The 22,876-nt window shown below is 37.1% G+C and overlaps 2 protein-coding genes across 6 annotated transcripts in view; one reads left to right on the top strand and one right to left on the bottom strand.

Annotated features, from left to right (window-relative positions):
• Window positions 1-6,418, top strand: part of MLH3 (mutL homolog 3) — a 28,682-nt gene extending 22,264 nt beyond the window's left edge. For 2 of the 5 annotated variants that reach the window (XM_070754690.1, XM_070754715.1), the window contains 3 exons: window positions 1,935-2,086; window positions 4,445-4,555; window positions 6,187-6,418. In XM_070754690.1, the coding sequence (XP_070610791.1) occupies window positions 1,935-2,086; window positions 4,445-4,549 (257 nt within the window). In that variant the 3' untranslated portion in view covers window positions 4,550-4,555; window positions 6,187-6,418. Of the gene's footprint in view, window positions 1-1,934; window positions 2,087-3,215; window positions 3,374-4,421; window positions 4,556-6,186 lie in introns of those variants that run through there. The other 3 variants (XM_070754707.1, XM_070754721.1, XM_070754699.1) reach the window with 2 other exon arrangements.
• Window positions 5,201-12,071, bottom strand: EIF2B2 (eukaryotic translation initiation factor 2B subunit beta). The gene is made up of 8 exons (XM_070754761.1): window positions 11,820-12,071; window positions 9,506-9,626; window positions 8,926-9,074; window positions 7,753-7,916; window positions 7,338-7,433; window positions 6,940-7,077; window positions 6,175-6,241; window positions 5,201-5,458 (listed from the first exon to the last, which is right to left on the bottom strand). Exons 1-8 carry the CDS (start codon window positions 11,983-11,985, stop codon window positions 5,301-5,303), a joined length of 1,059 nt encoding a protein of 352 aa, XP_070610862.1. The 5' UTR covers window positions 11,986-12,071; the 3' UTR covers window positions 5,201-5,300.
• Window positions 12,072-22,876: the final 10,805 nt, after the last annotated feature.

Here is a 22,876-nt window from a genome sequence, read left to right on the forward strand (position 1 = left end):
TCAGCTGTGGCGAGGGGGGCGTTTGCCCAGGTCCGCCTGGTGCACCAGTTGCGGCCCTATCTGGACTGGGACTCATTGCTCACAGTCACTCATGCCCTCATCACCTCGAGGTTCGACTACTGTAATGCTCTCTACATGGGACTACCTTTGAAAAGTGTTCGGAAACTTCAGATCGTGCAGAATGCAGCTGCGAGAGCAGTCATGGGCCTACCCAGGTATGCCCATGTTTCACCATCACTCCGCAGTCTGCATTGGCTGCCAATCAGTTTCCGGTCACAATTCAAAGTGTTGGTTATGACCTTTAAAGCCCTTCATGGCACTGGACCAGAATATCTCCGACACCGCCTTCTGTCGCACGAATCCCAGCGACCGATTAGGTCCCACAGAGTGGGCCTCCTCCGGGTCCCGTCAACTAAACAATGTCGGTTGGCGGGCCCCAGGGGGAGAGCCTTCTCTGTGGCGGCACCGACTCTCTGGAACCAACTCCCCCCGGAGATCAGAACTGCCCCTACTCTTCCTGCCTTCCGTAAACTCCTCAAAACCCACCTTTGCCGTCAGGCATGGGGAAACTAAACATCTTCCCCTGGGCACGTTGAATTTATATATGGTATGCTTGTGTGTGTGTATGTTAGTATAGGGTTTTTTCTTAAATTTATAATATTTTAATTAAATTGGATTATGTATTGGATTGTCTTTTCACTTGTTGTGAGCCGCCCCGAGTTTCCGGAGAGGGGCGGCATACAAATCCAAATAATAAATAAATAAATAAATAAATAATTAAATTAAAACTAAAATTCCAAATGAATCTGGCCCTGTAATTCATCATTAACAATATGAAATCCATATTGTAAGTACCCTTTTCCTGTATTATCCACAACCCGCCCCCATACAGTCCTCAATTTACAACCATAATTATGATTGGAATTCATTAAGCAATGAATCATGTCTGATTTTACAACTTTTTTTGCCATGAACTTTAAGTGACGGGTGGTCATAAAGCAAATTAGGTTTCCTCCATTGATTTTGCTTATCAGACTCCCCCTGTAATTATAACAAATGTCAATGGGGTGCTGCAACCAATGCTTGTAAACTCAAGGGTCATAGCACCATTGAAACTTTGTAGAGTTATTGAATGAATGTTCATAACTTCCTGATTTGTTTTGGAAAAAAGAAAAGAGAAACAAAAAAAACAAAAAGAGGAAAATCAGTTATTTTGGGGGGGGGAAAGGAATACCTTTTTTGAAAATAAAGGAAATAGATTGTTTTGGAAAATAAACAATATTAGATTAGAATTCTTTATTGGCCAAGTGTGATTGGACACACAAGGAATTTGTCTTTGATGCATATGCTCTAACCCTAAAAAGAGGAAATAAAAATTGCTTTCTGATCAGTCTCCAAATGCAACTCAAGGCATTGATTATTACCTGTAAAGCCCTACATGGCCGAGGACCAGATTACTTAGGGGATTGTCTTCTGCATCACATGTTCCAGCGACCGATTAGTTCACACAGAGTCGGACTTCTCTGGGTTCCATCAGCCAAGCAATGCCAGCTGGCGGGACCAAAGGGAAGAGCCTTCTTTGTTGCCGCCCCAGTCCTCTGGAACCAACTCCCCCCCCCTCGAGATTTGTACCGCTCCCCCATTTTCCTCACCCCCAGAAAGACATTGAAACACACTTATGCCAGTAGGCCTGAGGCTGTTGAGCGATATTTCTTTGCTCCGGCTAGTAGTATGAATGTATAATGACTGTATGCTATTATATTGGTTTTTAATTTTTTATAAGTTTTTATTCTATTATTGGATGTTTTAAATTTGTAATTATTTTATTTTTGTAAGCTGCCCTGAGTTTGCGAGTAGAAGGGGGGGGGGGGGTGTATAAATTTGATAAATAAATTAAATAAATAAATGTTACCATAAAACTACTTTCTTTTCAGGTGCTATTAAATTCAATGACAGCTTGACTTTTGATGAAAGTTGTCATCTTATGGCTTCCTTGTCATGTTGCCAACTGCCTTTCCAGTGTGCTCATGGGAGACCTTCCATGTTGCCTCTTGCAGATGTGGATCATTTGCAGCAGGAATCTCAGGTAAGCACAGAGCACATAAGATGCACACTATGTTGACTTATTCTCTTGCTACCACAGGTCTTGGTAAAATAGAATCATAACTGTGAGATGGATGCCTCTATAAATTATTTAAATAAATAGATAAAATTCCTTGTTGCAGTTGAATGTTCTAACATATTTAGTGTCAGTTGAAGAACTTTATCCTATTCTTTTAATCTGAGAGAACTGAAAAAATGTCAAAATATGATATAGCCCAAGTATCTTGTGTCCTGACTCCTGACAAATTATATCCATAGGAAAGACAATGTAGTTCATGTCTATTTTTCCGCTTGAATACTGTGAAATGTAAAGGTAAAAGGGTCCTTAAATCAAATTCTATTTCTGATAAATACCTCCATTAAGTTTTTTCTGTCAGTGTTATTTGCCACTGTTGTCTGTGATACATTTTCCCCCAAATTCCCTTTGATCTAGCCAACAGCTTGGGAATTCTAGATAGCCTCTGGTACTAATTATGGCTTAAAATCAACCAATATTGGCTACATGCTGCTATCAACTGAGACATAATATATCCTGATTTTTATAGTATATATTTAAGTGAAAAAGTCAAGATTAATTTCAAAATAAAACTTTTGAGCTGGATATGGGTATGTCCAGAAATGAAAAGATAATTCATTGTTTTGTACATCTTATGCCTATTCCTAAGCAGACTATAAAATGGGACTATTGTGAACTAATATTCAGGTTTTACATGCAAAATCAACTAAGGAAAATACCAGAATACCCATAAAAGTACAATTTTGGGAGTTTCTTAATTAAGAACTAAGTTAATTAGTTTACAATAGTGCAGAACAAAAAAAATCCACATAAGAATAATAGTGAAAGTAATATGGCCTCATTTGAGAATTGAGACAATTGTTATTATTTGTGTAGGTATTTATGTGGGACTATACAGCTTCTTTTAGCATAATCCCTGCAACGGAATAAAAATTGAAAGTGAACAAGGAACAAACATATTATTCATAATAATTGATGTTCAGTGCTAGCAAGCAACAAAACTATAAGGTTTCAACTATGGTGTTGTTGAAACCCCTGAAGACAGCCCTATGATAATACAACTAATATGCTGAATATTTCTATTTCTATTTATTAGATTTGTATGCCGCTCCTCTCCTCAGACTTGGGGCGGCTCACAATATATACTAAGGGACCTGGATTGGTAAAAAAAATAAATATGGTATGAAAATTGGAGAGGAAAAAATAAATAATCTGCACTATACTGATGACCCTACACTGAAAATATGTATCTCCAGGCTCTAGTAATAAAAGTCAAGGAACACAGTGAAAAATAGGACTAAAATTATATATATATAAAGATAAAATACAGGTAATAGTATAAGGGCAGACTAGATGGACCATGAGGTCTTTTTCTGCCATCAATCTTCTATGTTTCTATAAAGTAGACAAAGATGCTGGGATTGTCTACATCTACAAAGACCAGAATAATGCAAATACTGTAATGGCATTCTGTGCAACTTCTTTTACAAGCAAAAGTTGGATTTGGAAAAAAGTAGGATAGAAAGATGCAGACAGACAAAAAAAAACAACCAAAGCATCATTTAACAAGTGAATCCAGAGTTCTCACTTGAGGCATAAATTACCAGGCTCAAATTATTCTGTTTCAAACACATTGTATAAACACATTATTTAATGCTGAGAAAGGTGGAAGGAAAGAAAACAGGTTAACCAATAGCCAGAAAGATAGACTTAGTTATAGTGACAATGGGTGTGCCATTCCTGAAGGACCAGGTTAAGGACAGATAATCATAGAATTATTAAGAGTCAGCCCTGACTTGATGGCACATAATCTATCAGTATTGGTACCATTATTATCACTAACTACTGTCATCACCAACAGAACATAGCACACATTTAAAAATAATATATATTGGCTGCATCTATTTCTATCTCTATCTGTCCAGCAGTTATTGTTACAGAATGGATAGTAGCTGTATTGTTAAAGGGCAAGATTTTCAAAGGATATTTGTTTAGTTTGGGGAAATTAATTTTTTGGGGAGGATTCCTTTACACACTTATAGTTTCTCAAACTGCACAGTTTTTTACCATCAAAATTCAGCAGCATACTGCATTATGGACCCAGCAGGCTAGGCAGGAATTTAAGGGTAAATTCTGGAGAAACAATAGAAAAGCTTAGGAAGGGCATACACAGCCTGCAGGTTTTTGATCCCTGCTGTATTTCATGCTAAATAATATGCAACAAATTTGAAAATGTGTTAATTTGAATGCCAATTTGTAATGTAGGATTGTCTGGGTTATTGTCTTAATTATTGTCAATTAGTCATTGGCATTTTTTCCCTACAGCCAAAACCTAATTTGGCCAAATTAAGAAAAATGGTTAAAGCCTGGAAGCTCTTTGGGAAAGAAAAAGAATCTACTGTTAACGTTCAAGCCTCAGCAGTTCTATGAATACAGGTGCTACTTAAACACTAGTTTTTGTACTATGAACTCCCTAATATTATGGAAGATGAAAATTCAGTATTTGGGAAGGAGCCTAATACTTTGGAGCATCTATGATAGTCATAATCAAAGATTTTGTTCCTTTGGGGAACAAAATTACCTTTGGGGTACATATTACCTTTAGCAAAAAGCAAAGTGAGAATAGGCTAAGAAGTGACGTAACTTCCATTTTATATTTAGTCCATTTTCTATTTAGACCATTTTCTATTCTATCTCCTTTTTGAAGCTTTTTCTATGTATTGTAGAAAACATTTTTCAACAATTTAAGAGCAATGCCTTCTTTCATGAGATCAAAAATAAGTAATTCTTATATCCAAATGTTTTAAAATTAGAGTATAATCTTTACAATTCCTTATAACTGACCAGAAATACAGAGGTTTATGGAAACTGAAATCCAAAGTACCTAAAGGATATTAAGTTGGCTATTCCTGAATTAGTATGGCATTGTCTTATGAAGACTTTAGAATGGGATATTACTAATAAAGTTGTTGAAACATACCTAGAACACAACGAAGACAATGAAGATACTTAGAACACAAGGAACACAAGGAAGAATGCCAACAGAGAAAGCACAGCTTAAAAATACTTTTGAAGATAGCATTTTCATTTTCCATACTTTATTTTTTTCCCCAATAAAAACATTGGTATTTGTTATATCACCCATTTATTCTGGAATAAATTAAGCCCATAGTGCAAAGTTTCAAAGTTCACGATCATCGGGATGATAAAGTTCACTCATAAGACGATAGATATAAGAAGGAGAATTTCCTCCAATGTTTGAAATGAAGAGTGTGATAAGTTCTGGAGGAACGTAGTCAAAAACTGGACAGTAAACATTGACCTTTGATAGAATCTCTCCTGAAAGAAAAAGATTTATATGATTGAAAAATGACCAGCAACATAAAAAGAGAGAACAAGCAGATATGTCTACTCAAAGCATAAAACAATTTAGTCACCATTAATTAGAGTAAATTATTTGCACTTGGGTCCATTGAAACCACTGAAAAGTAGTTCTGACTCATTAAAGACCTAATGATTACAGTGTAAATGCATTCAACTAACTGAGAACTTCGCTACATCATAAATCTATGTGTGCTGATATTTTGCCTTAGAAACAAGGCATTGCTATGAGGAGGGAAGATTACTGATCTAAATTTTCTATTTCCCCTTGAGGCTCTGAGATTAGATGAAATATATACCAGCCCCTCAGATTAGCATAGTAATTTAAAGCAGGGAACAACAAGTGTTAGGAGCATAAACACCAATGCAAACATGGTCACTGGTAATTCCACCTTGCTACTTTGTTCATGGAGTTACAGTAGTCCAGCTGCCAGAGTGGTTCCATGATGAGAATTCCCATTAAATAAGATTGGATGCTACTTATCCTAAATTAATCATTCAAAAGTCCAAGTTGTAAGCAAGTGCTTCCATCTTGAAGCTGACTAATATTGCACAAGATGCTGAAGATCACACTTGGAAAAATTGAACAGGGCCAGGATCCACATTTTTATGGGCTCTTAACTGATAAAATTAACTCTTTTTCTCCATACCTCTTAATTAACAAAATATTTTACCTTCTGTAAAAGGCAGTACTTCCTGTGGAGAGACAAACTTGTGGAATGAATCCTCTTCATTAAGAAACTGAAAGTGAGAAGAGCAAGAGACAGAGATGGATTAGACATAATCTCAACTACTCAATATTCCCCTGCTCTGTAATATACAGGACCTGAAATTTCATTACACCACAATCCCATGAAATGAGAAGCAATTCTCTATAAACATGCTGTAAATAAAACTAATAAAATAAGTTAATTCAAACATCTGTTTTGATTGCCCAGAGTTTTTGATCGATGGCTAGATCCAAAGATTTAGCCAATTCTCAGAATTCACCCAGTGTTTTGTTCCTCACTTTAACTGAACAAGCACTGTCAGTTTGCACAGTTGAATCTGAAGAAAGGTGTGGGTTTTGTTTTGTTTTTTTGAAAAGCTGAAGTAAGTTTAGATAGACTCCTACTTTGCCCCCACATGATTGATCAGCCTTTTAAAAGTAGCTGTCCCACCCTGTAAATTGCTAGCAACCTGTGTGGATGGGGAGATCATAATCGCTATTTAAGAATCCCTGGTATGTGCCATAAATTTGGTTAGAAAAATGCATCACAGAGCTCATTATTTCAGAGAGAAAGATACTCAGATTCTTCTCTGAAAAGTACACTGCTTGCTTGCAGACTACTAGGAAGATTCCATTTTTCCAGTGCATTCTTATTCAATTTTATATCGCCACGTTAGCACTTTTGTATTTCTCCCAACCAAAGATATTGTTCAAAAATCACTGCACTCGCCTGTGGTGTGAGTTTGAACATGGGTGCACAGACAATGAGAGGGGTAGAATGGTGTTTGGCTGCTAGCGCCAAAGTATGAGTTCCACTGACAGCTATTAATGCACCATTGGCCAAAATGGTTTTTGTTCCGATGATAACCTGCAAAATACAAGTGGACAATGAAAACGGCTTGTTGTAACAGAATAAAAATTAATCTACATAATTAATAAATATTCTTTTTTCTACATCATGATGTTGGCTGACAGCATAAACCATGGTAAATTGTGGTCACGTGACTGAGATTCTGCAGTCATAAATGTGAATCAGGTTTTTTTAATGAAAATCTATGATTCTGTGTTTTATCAGCAACAAGAAACTTGTCAGCTCTGAAGAGAAAAACTCAACACCAAGATGCCCACCTTGTTTACTCGAGACATAACAGCAAAGATGGCTGCATCACTCATGACTGTGGTTTCTATATTCTCTTTAGACAAACTGACAGCCATTTCATGGCCCTGCAAGAAAGAAAAAGATGCAGGAAGATTAATATTGGAGGATATATAACATGTAAGCATTATGAACTATGCAATCCAAAGCTTTTTGAATGATATTATCAAGCTAGGCCACACAAACACTTCCACAAAGTTCAGCAGAAGAAAGAAAATGCAGTGAACTATCTGGCTGGGTACTTTTTAATTGGGTAAGCAACATTACATTTCCGCTTCCCAAAGTCTACACATTTTATCATAGTATATTTTTTATTTAAAATGATGCTCCATGTTAAACATTAACACCAAGCAATTGCAAAGAAGTGCTCACATAACAAGCCGTTACCTGGCAAAAGGGTGCACACTCAGCCACAATCACATGGAATTTCCTTTTACGTGCTGCTTCTTTCAGAAAAGCCTCCACTGTGCGTGAATAACCAATAGTCATAATCACTTCATTGGAGTGGATGTGTTCCAAAGCCTGGGTGGAAATATTTTCAGTAGTGCTCTCTGCAAGGAAAATAAAACTAGTCATGAGAAAAGAGACAAACAACACACATTTGCCTGGACATTGCCTTGTTCAATGTTTTTCATAATTTTGCATACATAAATCTCTAAGTTGACTTTAATTCATTTTAACTGACATGGTTATAAAGATTTATTTAACAGACCATCCTGATAAGTCTACATTTTCTAGAATTCTCAATTGACAGAATCAGCAGTCGTGAATAACTGGAATATATAGTAATAAAAATGGGTTGGAAAGGGGAGGAATAGGCCATTTTTTGACACTGATGGACACGAGAATCTTGAGATTATGATGTACTTTTTAAAAGAATAGTTGTTGGGAATGTTGCCTATTTAAAAAAGCAACTGATTGAGCATGGCCAATCCTGAAAGATATTTTGACATGCAGACTATGCATAGCATCTTAGTACTCGCCCATCCTATCCCTAGATTGCTCTATATCGGTATTTTTCAATTTCAGCAACTTTAAGAATTCCCAGCTGGCTAGAATCCCATAATTTATTTTCTAAATTATCTGGAACTCATAATCATTTTTGGAAATGATGTAAATTTTGGTCTAGTAAAACTAGTATTTTATTTTACAATATGTTAATATCTTATTTAAAATCAGGTGAGAATCTGCCGATTTTTAACAGACTCATGCACGTTGTATTGCACAATTTAATTTGTCTTTGCAGTTAAAATTGGAGGAAGGTTATTATTACAACCTGCTTAATTTCTTCAAATTACATAGGCAAAATATTTACAGTAAGTGTTGTCCCATACAAGGCAATTATTTTTTAGCATTGCCCAGTTCATAAATCAGGCCACACTGCTTCTACATTATTTAAAATGTAACTAGCACTGAATTCTTTCTACAGTATTCCCATTGAAATGGAAGAGATATTTCTGCTGATTGGAAGGCAAGTTAATGCTTCAATTTAGGATGTAAATTGAAAAATCTTATTTTACCAGGAATGATCTAATTTCTAATTCCTTGTATTCTACTTACCGAGTTCAAGCAACAGCTCTCTAATAGCATCAATAATATTGGCCCGTAGTGGCTGATAGCAGATCTTGAAATCTTCACTGAGACCTCCTGAGGTCAGAAGTTTGTGCAGAGATTCTTGCTGGTCACTCTCTTCACTACGTCCTCGGAGCCTGTGGAACAAATAATTTCAATCCAGACAAAGTGAGAAAATGTAAACCTGATGAAAGCCTGTACTATTTGCTTGTCAGAGTAATATGGTTCCTTCAAAAGATTTAAGAACTTTAGAAGTCATGTCTCTGGAAGGAACATTACTCAAGCTAAACAAGTACAAATATATTGAGCAAACAAAATGGGCTTAAGAAAAAAACTTTAGTACAGAAAGAACCATATGTAATGCATTCTTAAGTAAACATTCTTAAGAACATTCTTAAGTATCCTATCACAATATTCTTATATTCTTATAAGGAAATGGTGGGTGGTTCCTTCATACAATCAAAGTTAAAAATATTAGGATAAACCAATGTTTGATTTTAAGTCTTCGAAAATATCTTCTCAGAAGTTGCCAAATTAGTGAAAATAAGTCAAGCTAAATCAAATTTACCTGCTGTATTCTTCACGAATTATCTTCAACACTCGTCTCACCATGTTACCTACAGTGGTCTCAGATGGTTGGGCTGTACTCATTCTCTTACCTTCCTTACGAATCAAGTTCATTAGCTCTCCTGAAATGACAGGGAGATACAGTACATCTATCTGTTAATTCATTATATATCTACAGTTCAATCGACTTCCCTTAAGTACTTAATTAATTTTTTAAAGTTTATTTATTGGTTTTTACAAAATAAAAAAATAATAATAAATCTCATAGTTCTCCACCTGTATCCAGTAAAATTCAAATTCATAATTCATTATGCAATATATTCAATTCAAACAATAAGCCCATTAATATATGTATACATTTATAATAAATAAGACACAAGAGTGACATGTATGATATCTCTTACTTTTAACTAGTAAAAAGTTAACTATGTTTATAGTTGCTTATTTCGTCTATTAGTATTGCTTTAATCTGAACTATGTGAGTATTATTTTTATATACAATGATACCATATATTATTATATTTTATTTCTGTTTTGGATCCATTCATACCATTTATACCAGTGGTTCTCAACCTGGGGGCCGGGACCCCTTTGGGGGTCGAACAACCGTTTCACGGGGGTCACCTAAAATCATGCTAAAAGACAAATTTCCCATGGCATTAGGAACTAAAGCTTCTGTTCCGGCGCCTTGGAACATAGTTTTACAATCCGAGCAATCAGGCATTTACAGTGGGGATGTCCCTCTGACCTTCCTGCCAATCAGCTTAAAGCTCTGTTGGGAGAAATGGCGCTAGACTTATGGTTGGGGTCACCACAACATGGGGAACTATATTAAGGGGTCGCAGCATTAGAAAGGTTGAGAACCACTGATTTATACCATGTCTTATTACTTTCTTTATCTTTTGTTCCCTTAATTCCCTTAGTCATTTTGTCCATCTCTACACATCTGTAAATTTTATCAATAATGTTATTTTTCGCTGGGGTCATTTCTTTTTTCCACATCTGGGCAATTGATAATCCAACTGCGGTTGTAATATGCATCACTAAATGAAGTGTTTGGAGTATTTTCTATTTATTTTATTTTATATTGATTTATTGATTGATTTATTGATTTATTTATTGATTTGCTTTGCTTTGATTTGTATGCCACCCCTCTCTGTAGACTCGGGGCAGCTAACAACAATAATAAAACAGCGTATGACAAATCTAATATTTAAAATAGCTAAAAACTCTTATTAAAAACCAAACATACACACAAACATACCATGCATAATTTGTATACAGTATTCCATATTCCTAGTAACATACTTTCTGGGGTAAATTCGATCTCTTCCTTTGTAATTTCTAACAGCCAGCTATGAATAATATTCCATAGTAGACCCTTGATTTTAGGACAGGTCCACCACATGTGAAAAAAAAGTACCTGTTTATTGCATTTCCAGCAGTTAGCACTTAATTTTGGATACATTTTAGCAAGTCTTGAAGGGGGAAGGTGCAATCTATAAAATAGTTTATAATACTGTAGTTTTCTTTGTATGCAGCTGATAGTGTAGTTTTACCACTGGTGTACTCAATTTACAGTCTATTCCTCCATCTTATTTATTTGTTTGTTTGTTTGTTTGTTTATTTATTTATTTAATTAATTACTTACTGGATCTTTTCAGTTAGCTGGACCTTTTTATCATTAACCTTGAACCTGGGACTTTAGTAGTATTACATGACATTATATGTGTGCCATTATCCAAATAAGAGTGTCAAGGAATCGAGTGTTTAAAACGGACACTATTCTTGCTAATTTTAATCAACTAATTAGTCACGATTATACACCATGGGGCATAATGAGATATCAGGCTGATTCCATCTCTGTTAAATTTTCAAAAGCCCCTCAAAAGACTTAGCTAGGTCATCAGGCTTGGCGGGTCCCAAGGTGGAAAGAAAAATTGCATGGTGTTCAGTAGGCTTAAACACTAGCATGCTTCACTGATGCAACCTTTTCCGGAGGGACATCAAAGAAACCGATTGAATTAAGACTTAAGGAGTATTTTCACTTTCCTGTCTTAGAAAGTAATTAGCTTAGCTGTGCTTTCTATTTTATGGCGAGCAGGGAGGCAAAGGCAGAATTCAGCAGTCCGCGAAAGCATATAATTAGCCTGTGCCAGGGATAAGCAAAGTTGGCTCTTCTATGACATGTGGACTTCAACTCCCAGAATTCATGAGCCAATCATGCTAGCTCGGGAATTCTGGAAGTTGAAGTCCATATGTCATAGAAGAGCCAACTTTGCCAAGCCCTGGCTATGCCTACCCCGCTTGCTCACCGGCATTGTCCCAGCGCCCGTTCGCCACGATCTTCCGCAGCAGCCCCACCGTCCGTCGGGCCACCTCGCCGGAACGCGGCAGCTTTCCACCTCTTTTCAGAAGCATCACGAAGTCTTCGATCTGGCCGGAAAGCTCGGACTCCTTCTTGGTGCTCAGGACCGACATTGCGGCGATTGAAGGCGAAACCTGAAGGGACAGTAACGAGCTCAAGCCAGGAACTGGGGGAAAGGGCTTTGGTTGCAGACCGGACCTTCACAGAGCACAGGCCTTTCCGGGAAGCTGGGCTGTCATTGGATAGAAGAGGCTGGTTAGTCCCGCCCTTTTATATATACAGTAATTCATCTCCAATCGTCAATTTGGTGGGGACGGGGACAAAACCGGGACGTTCCAATTTCGTGCGATCGTCCCCCAAAAGTTCTGATTGCGAGGGGGCTTCTTGTTAAACCTCTTATGACCACAAATGCGACTCTACTTGCTCCACAACATTTAAACACCCAGCGCACCACTCTACCGTCTCTGTCCTACTGTCCTCTTTGATCGTGACTTCTTACTAGGTTTATACAAACTACTACTATCCTATACATGTTTGACGAAGGAAGTTAGAAAGGAAGGTGGGAAGGAAGGAGAAAGGTAGGAAGCAGGGAGGAAGGTGGTAAGGAGGGAGGAAGGGAGGGCCTATACAATTTATGTATGGTATGTTTGTATGTATGTCTGATTAATAATGGGGTTTTTAAAAATGTTTTTAAACTATTAGATTTGTCATGAATTGTTTTATTGCTGTTGTCAGCCGCCCCGAATCTACAGAGAGGGGCGGCATACAAATCTAATAAATAAATAAAGGTAGGAAGGAAGGTGGGAAGGGAGGAAGGTAATAATAATAATAATAGCTATTATTATTATTATTATTATTATTATTATTATTTATTAGATTTGTATGCCGCCCCTCTCCGAAAACTTGGTAGGAAGGAAGGAGGAAGGTAGGAAAGAGGAAAGAAGATAGGAAGGAAGGAGTTAGGAAGGAAGGAAGGAGGGAGGAGGTGGGAAGGAAAAGAGGAAGGAAGGAGATGGGAAGATAGGAAGGAAGGAGGGAGGAAGGTGGAAAGGAAGGGAGGAGGAGGGAGGGAGGGAGGAAGATGAGAAAACTCCAGTTGTATGTTATCTCAACGTTCCCCATTAACACACATGTCTCTCTCTCACACACACAAACACACTTTAGACTTCCCACTCCTCGTTTTGATAGAATTTGCTTTGGAGGACAAGGATGAAACAGTTTTTAATCAGAATCTATCACTAACTGGCCGGTCGTGGACCACTCACAACACTTTTATCATTTATTCCATTTATACAGCCGCCCATCTCACGAGAGATGAGCCACCCTCGTTCTCACACTCCAGGTCACTCACAATTCAAAGATAAATGGTTCCTCCCCAAAAAGTAAATAAATAAAGCAACCGTATAAACAAAACAAAACATTAAAAACAGTATCCCCCCTCCTCCCCTCCTCCAACAAGGACGTAAGACATTTTATGGACTTGACACTGCCCTCTTATGGAAATTAGATGTGATTGAACAAATAAGACACACATTAATATAATCATAATATAACATAATATAACAACATAACATAATATATAATATAATATAATGTAATTGATATAATATAAAATAATAGAGTCTATATAATATAAGACTCTATGCAGGATGTAGCCGCAGAATGAATGTGTATTTAAGCAGTATATCTAGACTGTGTTTTCCTTTATTTCCCTTTAAAACTCTCAGCCTATTTGGCATAATTTTCTCCAAGAAAGGAATTAAGGACCATAATTACAACAATACAAACTAGGGTAATGCAAACCAGAGAAAAAATAGAACAAAAAAGACTAAAAGGCACAGAAAAGAAAGAAAAAAGACAAATAAAAAAATAAGAATATGGCAAAGAAAAAGACAATAAATGACATTCCCACTTTCATCACAAGTATAAACTGTTTGCATAATTTATTAACTTCTCTTTAAAAAGACAAATTGATCTCTTCTTCCCATATCCTATCTCTTATCTATAGACAAATCTATAATAGTCTTCATTTCAGTCCATTAAAGCAAAAATCCATTAAAGGTTAACAGAGATAACAATATATCTCTATTTTAACATTGATCCATTTATTCCTCACTGTCATAGAACGTAGTTTCTTTTCTTTTTATCCCTTCTCACAAAATTCTTCACAAAACAAGCCTCTTTCATAAATTCCATATAGGAAAATTATTCAGGTCACTCTCCTGGTTTGTTGTTTGTACGTCCCTTTTAATTATTAAGTTTCTTTTGTATGTTCAATGTAACATCATTTTCAATGTTATTATTGTAGCCTATCATTTGTAAATCTACTTTCAACTCAGTCAGGTAGAACTTGTTCCTCTTTTAGACACAATCTATTTATAGCGGTAGACATTTAAAAATAATAATTTCTGTGTAAATTGATTCAAAAATATCCTTTATTATGTCCGTTGTTGGGTTATTTTGTTTCATTCCGTAAATTGTAAGTTGAATTTCAGTGTTCTTCTTTAATTGTAAACCTAGCTCCTTATAGTTTCCTCTAGTGTCCAGTTTTGAAATCTTATATTGTAAAAAATACAAAGCAAAATAATTTTTCCATGGTAAAGATTCTCTATAATTAATTCCAAAATCTTATTTCAGAATTTAAAAATCTTATTTCATATGAACCCTTAGTCCATTTGTAGCTGCACCCTACTGCTCTTTATTCCATTTTTTAAAAAATTCTGAAGCTTACATTAAAAGTTTTGTTAATTAAGGGTTAAAGGAAACAGATGCAGTACAGTAAAACATTTTGATCTGAAGTTTCCAATAGCTGATGGCATTTAACAAGCAATTTCTGAAAGTGACTAAAAAAGGAAGTATATGAACTTAGTGTTCTTTCAAAGGTGCTGATTGTTTGAGCAAGATGGTTATTCTAATCACCATCAGTTTTCACAAGGCAAACAAAGATGGTATCCTTCTAACTTTTTAGCTTCTGAATCACTTTAGCCTATTTCTAAGAAAGTAAGCTGTTTCTAGCCAAACGTTGACCTGTAGCCATCCATTCTTACTTTCTACAAATACCTTCAGAAGTTCTGGGAGGGGAGGGGGCAGGAATTTTTGGAGAAAAAATGATTTCATTTCTATATGAAATTGTAGTTTTTTCTATTTGTTTATCAATAATTTAATATAAAATAAAATTGGTTGGAGAACCTGTCAAGCATTAAATGACATATTGTTGGGGAAAATTATGCTCATTTGCATTGTATTATAGTGGATTTCCAGACCTATATTCAAATGACTAGTGTTGGGCGAACCGAACCCGCACAATTCGGGTCCGTACTAAATTTTGTGGTGTTCGGCATGCCAGACCCGAACCCGAATTTTTTTCAAAATTCGTGCTTTAGTTCAGCGTTCGTGCCGAACACCGCGAAAGCCACCACCTGGCCGTCATCTGCTGAGAAGAGGAGGAGGAGCCGGGTGGCGGTGGTGGCGGAGGAAGGCAAACACCAGGGAGCTGTCAGCTGGTCGGGAGACTGGGAGGGAGGCACAAAAGGAGCTGGGGAATCCCACAAAAAGATTCCGGGGGCGGAGCTTTGACATCACGTATACCGGTAGGTTGCTAAGGACGTCAAAATGATCACTTCCTGGATTCCATGACTGACTTCCTGCTGGCTTCCTTGTTCACCTTCTTTGTTGAAGCTAGCTGTGAAGGTCCTAAACTGAGATCATGTGATCACCAGATGCTGTGATAACTATAAATGCACACTGGTTGCCAGGCATGTCAATCATGATCACATGACGAGGGGGATGCTGCAATGGCCATATCTTTGAGAACAAGTCATAAGTTTCCTTTTTCAGCACTGTAAAAACTTTAGATGGTTGCTGAATGGGGATTGGTAAATGAGGACTCCTTTAGTTTCAAAAATAAAGTCAACAAAAGATTTATGTAAAATTACAATTTTAAATACAATTATATAAAATAATCTGTACAATAAGGAAAGAAAAAGAAAAGAGAAAAAAGTAACAGTAATACTAAGTAATAGTACGTAATACTAAAATAATACCAAGTCTCCTTGTGAAATGAGCACAAAGGGGAAAAGACATGAGAAAGTAAGGGAGAGGATCAGAAAAGAACCAAAAGCAATTAAACACAGAGAAAAAACATCTAAATTATATTTCTCTCTCTCTCTCTCCCACCCCCCATAAATTATCATATAAATTGCTGTTCTTCGTCACATGTCTTGCAGTTCATCTGCAGTTCAGATATTTCAAAACTAATAAAACAAACAAATCTCTATTGCCCTGGAATAAAATAAAGATATTTGTTTTGTTCAGTAACATAGGTTATTACAAGGATAATTTGGAAACCGTGGGATGAGTCTTAAATTGTATCTCTTCCCATAGCTTAATATTGGCCATTCTCAGGAACTTTGTTTTTTTACCCATAAGTCTCTCTGGTGTTCCTTGATCCAGACAGCAACAATCCCACGATTTCTCATTTGAATTAGATTTTCAGAGGTCATATTGCTTCCAACACATGTCCATGGAAAGCTTCTGGTTATCAGCAACATAGTGCTGATTGGTAGGACTTCCTTTAATTTATTCATTTTTTTTGACCTCACAAATAGAATGACCCTTTGCACGCTCTTAGATCTGGACTCCACATTCTAAATTTATCTTTAGAAAAAAGAGGTAATAAGTAGCAATAAATTCGTCTTCGTCTTTGCTTCATGTTTATGAAATCACGAAAGCAGTGAGAAAAGCTTAACCATAATTTACTTTTCCCATTCATTTTGATGAATTTACTCAAAGAGTCAAGATCTGGTAAGTGTGGTTTTAAATAAGGATGAAGGCAATTTGTTCAAAACACTGAATCACATAGTTATAATTTGGCTCTTCATTATGCTTAAGTAACAGTTTTTTAATTTTGTTCATTTATTTGGTTAATTGTGTTTCTATCCACTTACTGTTCTCCTCCTCCACACTTTTTGGGTGCATTTTATTGTTAATTTTATTGTTAATATAATGCTGAGGAAATTTTTATCTGTGCTAGCTAGAAATAACAACAGCTATGAGAGTTGAGGAAGCCATATCAAGCCAAGGAACTGATAACATGGAAGCTAGAGAGAATAATAATAATAATAATAATAATAATAATAATAATAATAATTTATTAGATTTGTAGGCCGCCCCCATCTGAAGACTCGGGGCAGCTCACAACAACATAAACAGTGTACAAATCCAATTTTTAAAAATACAATTTAAAACCCTTATAATAAAATAATCACACAATCCAATCAAACCATACACCAGCCTTGACAATTGGGATGTGTGTTAATTTCCACATGCCTGGCGGCAGAGATGAGTTTTTAATGACGTATGAAAGGCAAGGAGGGTGGGGGCAGTCCTAATCTCTGGGGGAGTTGATTCCAGAGGGCCGCCACAGAGAAGGCTCTTCCCCTAGGTCCTGCCAGATGGCATTGTTTAGTCGACAGGACCCGGAGAAGGCCTACTCTGTGGGACCTAATCGGCTGCTGGGATTTGTGTGGCAGAAGGCGGTCTCGGAGGTATTCTGGTCCGATGCCATGTAGGGCTTTATAGGTCATAATAATGTTAAGCATTATCAAAATGTTGGATATTTTGCATACACTGTTATCTGAAAAAAACAAAATAAATGAAATGAGAAGTCATTAAAAATTCCTAGATTGGTGAAACCAAAGTACAGTAATACCTCATGATACGAACTTAATTGGTGCAAGGAGGAGGTTCGTAAGACGAAAGGTTCGTAAGATGAAACATTGTTTCCCATAGGAAACAATGTAAAGTCAATTAATCCGTGCAACCAAAAAACCCCCCGCAAAAAAACGGCTTTCGGCGACTGCTGGGAAGCCGCGCGGCTGTTTTAAAAGGTGACAGCCGGCCTGGGGGGCTTTCCAGCACCCCGCGAACCCGGATTCGGGGTTCGGAAGTTCGGCTTTAGCGTTCGGCTTCAGAAGACAGCTGGGAAGCGGCGTGGCTGTTTTAAAAGGTGACAGCCGGGCTGGGGGGCTTCCCAGCAACCTCCTGAACCGAACCCGGGGTTCAGAAAAATTTTGCCTCTTCTTACGAACTTTGTTCGAGTTACGAACCGGCGTTCGGGAGGCTTCTGGGAAGCCCCGCCGCCCGGTTGTCACCTTTTAAAACAGCCGCGCGGCTTTCCAGCAGTCTCCGAATGCCGGTTCGTAACTCGAAAAAAGTTCGTAAGAAGAGGAAATTTTTTTCTGAACACCGGGTTCGTATCACGAGTTGTTCGTAAGACGAGGGGTTCGTATCTTGAGGTACCACTGTATTGTATTTTGGAATATAAGACGCACCCCCCCCCCCCAAAAAAAGAGGCTGAAAATTTGGGTTGCTTTATAGTCTGAATTTAGCTTTTACTAAGCTTTTTTTCAGCCCTAACGAGATGCTAAGGAGTGAAGGGATATTCCCTGCTTTGCTAGTGAAGGGATCTTCCCTTTGCCTGATTTTATCATTGTTTATCTGTGAAGAGAGAGAGCATGCAGTGTTTTAGAAACTGTTTTTAATCCCCAACCAGGGGATTAAAGAAAAGCAAGTGTGCGTGCTCAAAACCAGCAAACTAACGTGCTGAAGTGACCAGACTAAAGACTAGCCAGATGAATGCCTGGTATGCAGATTATTTTTTCCCTATTTGACTCCCCAAAAACGAAGGTGCGTCTTATATGCCTAAAAATACGATAACTGTTTTCTCTACAGTTGTGAGATGGTGGGAGCTATAACTTTGTGGGAGAAATCAGATTTTTCTTGCCTTTGCAACTCTCTAATCCTAATTTACAATAAATGTATTTGTGATTATACAGATTAGTCACGTTTAGGGGAACAATTTTGAATAAGGAGCTGTTGCACATAAATTGAAGGGAGATGGTTGAGATGATGGTTCAACCTCTTAAACTTCTTCCTTCATTTCAAAACTTATATCATTGCTTTTCCTAATGGGTACTTACCGTAGTTGGAATTTAGGCAGCCCTTTTAAATACACAAAAGGAACTATTTTCTAGTCACAGCTAAAAGACTGCTTCCCACAGTCCAAGCCTGGGTCCCAAGAGTCTTTCTGTAACTGGTTATAGTGGCAATGTCTGTAAAGGTCAATTTTATAAGTGGTTTCATTTTTTCCCCCCAGGCTGGGCTGTCTGCTGGACTGACATGACTCACTCGGGGGGAAAAATCAGAGTGGCACCACTAGGTTATCCAATAATATGTATTTGGTCAGATATGATTACTTTTATGAATACAGTACTTCTACCCTAACCCTAACCCTGATTCTGACCATTCAAAAAAACACATTGTGAAGTTTCTTTTTGAAGAATTTGCACAATGCTAGTAATTGTCCTACATTCTTCAGAGAACTTGAAATGGGGTTCTGAAGATGTCACCTGCCATTGTCTCACAACATCTCTTATTGCAAAGAGAAAAAAAACCCACAATAGGTTTACACCACCTTTTATAAGAACTATCCACCAGGCTTGGGATACATTGCTGCCTGCTGAGATAAAGTAGCAAATAGCAGACTAATCAAATTATTTTCTCACCTGAGACAGAAAAATCTCTCTTCTTCCTTGATACTACAGTATAACTTCAATGAATAATACAAGTTTTTCCTGAAACGCTGCTGAGAAGACTTCCATATCCAAATTATAAGAAGAGCTGGCCCTGGCACATCAAGTTTTAATTACTGATTTTACTAGCATATATTTTCTCACTAAATATTTCTGTTCCAGATAAAACATTCAATTCTAATGCAATGTTATTACTTGTATATCATAAAATTATGATTGTCTAATTGTGTTTAAGATATCCTAAATGGTGAATGAAGAATGAAGTTTCAGAGGTGCAGATGTTTTTCTTCTTGAAATTCATTTCCAAGGGACATTATTCTTCCATCAAACGGTAATTCATCCATACTATAAACTCTATTAGCAAAATACTTCAGCTTCAACCGAAACAACACATGTACAAATTAGATTAAAATTCAATGTAAACCGTTCAAAACCCGACTGCAGAAAATACGACTTCAGCAACAGAGTGATCAATGCCTGGAATGTACTACTTGGCTCTGTGGTTTTTTTCCCCAAAACCCAAAAACTTTAACCTTAGACTGTCTACAGTTGACTTCACCCCATTCCTAAGAAGTCTGTAAGGGGTGTGCATACCATCCCTGTCCTACTGAGCTATTGTCCAAATTTACTTTTATGTTCATACCATACCTATTACCTTGTACAAGTTTTGACAAATAAATAAATAAAATTAAAATAAATAAAATACCGGTAAATAAAATGTTCTGCCGCATTCTGTGTAGAATTCTTGGGTTATTTTTTCAGTTGTTCTACGTATATGGGCAGTTATTTTTCTGCACCTAAAACATATGAGTGACAAAGTGACTATAAAATATTATATTTACCCAAAAAGAAGACAATTCCCCTCAAAACTGATACTGTACTACCATATTTCAGGAAATCTAAGGCAACATGTCTGTTTTTTAAAATAAATTATTTGGAAATAAAGTTGCCATCCTTTCAGTAAATAAATGTTCAATTCTTTTCAAGGCATATACAAATCATAAAATAAATACCAGGCTCAGAGGAGTATAGCTGCAAAGCACTTCACTGTTTTGGTGGGTCAGCACATTAGCCATAATGTTGATAGGGACCCCTGATAGAGTTCATTGTTCATTTATTTATTTATTTATTTATTGTATTTTTATGCCGCCCAACTCCCAAAGGACTCTGGGCAGCTTACAATAGGATAACGAAATGGAATCCCTGAACTGTTTGTTTCAACTTTTGACAAGGTTGTTTATTGCCAATTTCAGTGGAAAACTGAATAATCAAGCCAGCTAACTTCTGTCTAGAATATCCTTCCTATTAAGAAGATCCCAGGAACTATGTGGAAACAATTGCAATAGTACTTTATTTTGCAATATTCCTTTTTTTTTGGTACTAATCATTGACTAATCATTAAAGTTTGTTGTTGTTGTCATTACTGTAATAGTCTTTTTTTATTTCCTGTAAAGTTTGTGTGTTTCATCCTTTCTTCACCATATACGTGACCCTCTCTTTGCTGATGACTGTGCCCTGAATGCTGAATCAGCAGGAAATGCAAGCCAGTGAGGATAATTTTGCAGCTGCATGCAACAATTTTGGCCTTCTTATCAACATAAAGAAGACTGAAGGGATGCATCAATCAGCTCTGAAAGCCAAATACCAAGAGCCCACCATCACACTAAAGGGACAAGAGCTACAAACAGCACCCTCTCCTGTGCAGTGACAATTAACATTGAGGTCCACTGCAGAATCGCTAAGGCAAGCTCTGCATTTGGCAGACTTTGGAATCGACATGGAATAAGCCTTGCTACAAAGCTCAAAGTACTAAATTAATACTCTAGAACTGATTTTTGCTAACATAGAATATATCTTGGAGAAAAAAGCGAAATGAGAACTCTTTTTTTTACATTAAGTATTTTGAATATTCAACTGTTCAGCTGTTTTACATTCCAAATCCTTTTTCTGAATTTTATTTATTTATTTATTTTGTCCAATACACAAAGAGGGTTTAGTGGGTATACTGTATATCTATATACACATAGTAAAATACATAATGAAGGTTATAGAGGAGATACTCATAGTAAAATATATCTAAGAAAGAATAGAAAAGAAGATATAGTAATAGAAGATATCAATGAAAGAACAGAAGAAGAGATATAGGAATAGAAGAAAGGTATAGGAGATATAGGAGAGCAATACGACAGGGGACGGAAGGCACTCTAGTGCACTTGTACTCGCCCCTTACTGACCTCTTAGGAATCTGGATAGGTCAACCGTAGATAATCTAATGCTAACTATTATTATAAACTAAACCTCATGCATTTTAGGTTAATGAAACATATCTACTAGATCACAGGTCTCCAACCTTGGCAACTCTAAGACTTGTAGACTTCAACTCCCAGAATTCTTCAGCCAGAAAAGCTGGCCAAGGAATTGTGGGAGTTAAAGTCCACAAGTCTTAAAAGTTGCTAAGGGTGGAGACTCCTGTACTAGATCATTTCCAACAGCAAACTACTTTATTAATAATAACTTAAGATGTTGCCAAAATATTGAAATCTTGTCTCATACTGTAAGAGGTGTAAGGAACGAGGCTGCCTAATCCCTCCAAGTCAAATATCCCTTTTCACTTTCAGTCATTTACATTTTGTCAAAAATTAGAACTGGTTCCCAGTTTTTCATTTTTTGGCTTATTTTTTTGAAGGTCCAGAAATACTCAAACTGACATTACGTTCCTAAGGGAATTCTAGTAGTTTGCAAAAGCATTGGATTTTGTTCAGTCTCAGCCTTCGTGCCCCCTGGGGGCCTCAAAATAAACATCCAGGCAGACTTGAGACGGGCAGCCTCCTCTCATATAACATCCTTGAAATAGTCTCCGGTTGGGTGGCTTGGCTATACTTGCACCCCCTGAATTCTTCTTTCCTTCCTTCCCTCCTTGCCAGACTCTGCCGCTTTCTCTACGCCACCCTTGCCTTCGATCCTCAGCCTTTCCCACTGGGCTTCCGGCTCTACTAGAGTGAGCCAGTTGTGCTCCTTCTCGAACGAAGAGGCCGTAGTCATTCATTCATGATTTATTTATCTATCTATCTATCCATCCATCCATCCATCCATCCATCCATCCATCCATCCATTCATTCATTTTATGCCGCCCTTCTCCTTAGACTCAGGGCGGCTTACAACATGTTAGCAATAGCACTTTTTAACAGAGCCAGCATATTGCCCCCACAATCCAGGTCCTCATTTTACCCACCTCGGAAGGATGGAAGGCTGAGTCAACTTTGAGCCGGTGATGAGATTTGAACCGCTGACCTACAGATCTACAGTCAGCTTCAGTGGCCTGCAGTATAGCACTCTACCTGCTGCATCACTCCGCCTCTAGTTGAATTAAATGTTCTGTTTTCTTCTGAAACTTTTCTTGGATTTATCCATG

This window comes from Erythrolamprus reginae, chromosome 1 (assembly GCF_031021105.1).
Source record: "Erythrolamprus reginae isolate rEryReg1 chromosome 1, rEryReg1.hap1, whole genome shotgun sequence".
Lineage (NCBI taxonomy): Eukaryota > Metazoa > Chordata > Lepidosauria > Squamata > Dipsadidae > Erythrolamprus > Erythrolamprus reginae.

What these genes read in the sequence shown, in the direction of transcription:
- EIF2B2 (XM_070754761.1), bottom strand. Translation starts at nt 11,985, where the DNA reads ATGTCGGTCCTGAGCACCAAGAAGGAGTCCGAGCTTTCCGGCCAGATC. An exon ending in ATTCGTGAAGAATACAGCAG is followed by an intron (nt 9,075 to 9,505) that starts GTAAATTTGATT and finishes TTTGTTCCACAG; the next exon opens with GCTCCGAGGACGTAGTGAAG. An exon ending in AGTGTGCACCCTTTTGCCAG is followed by an intron (nt 7,434 to 7,752) that starts GTAACGGCTTGT and finishes TCTTTCTTGCAG; the next exon opens with GGCCATGAAATGGCTGTCAG.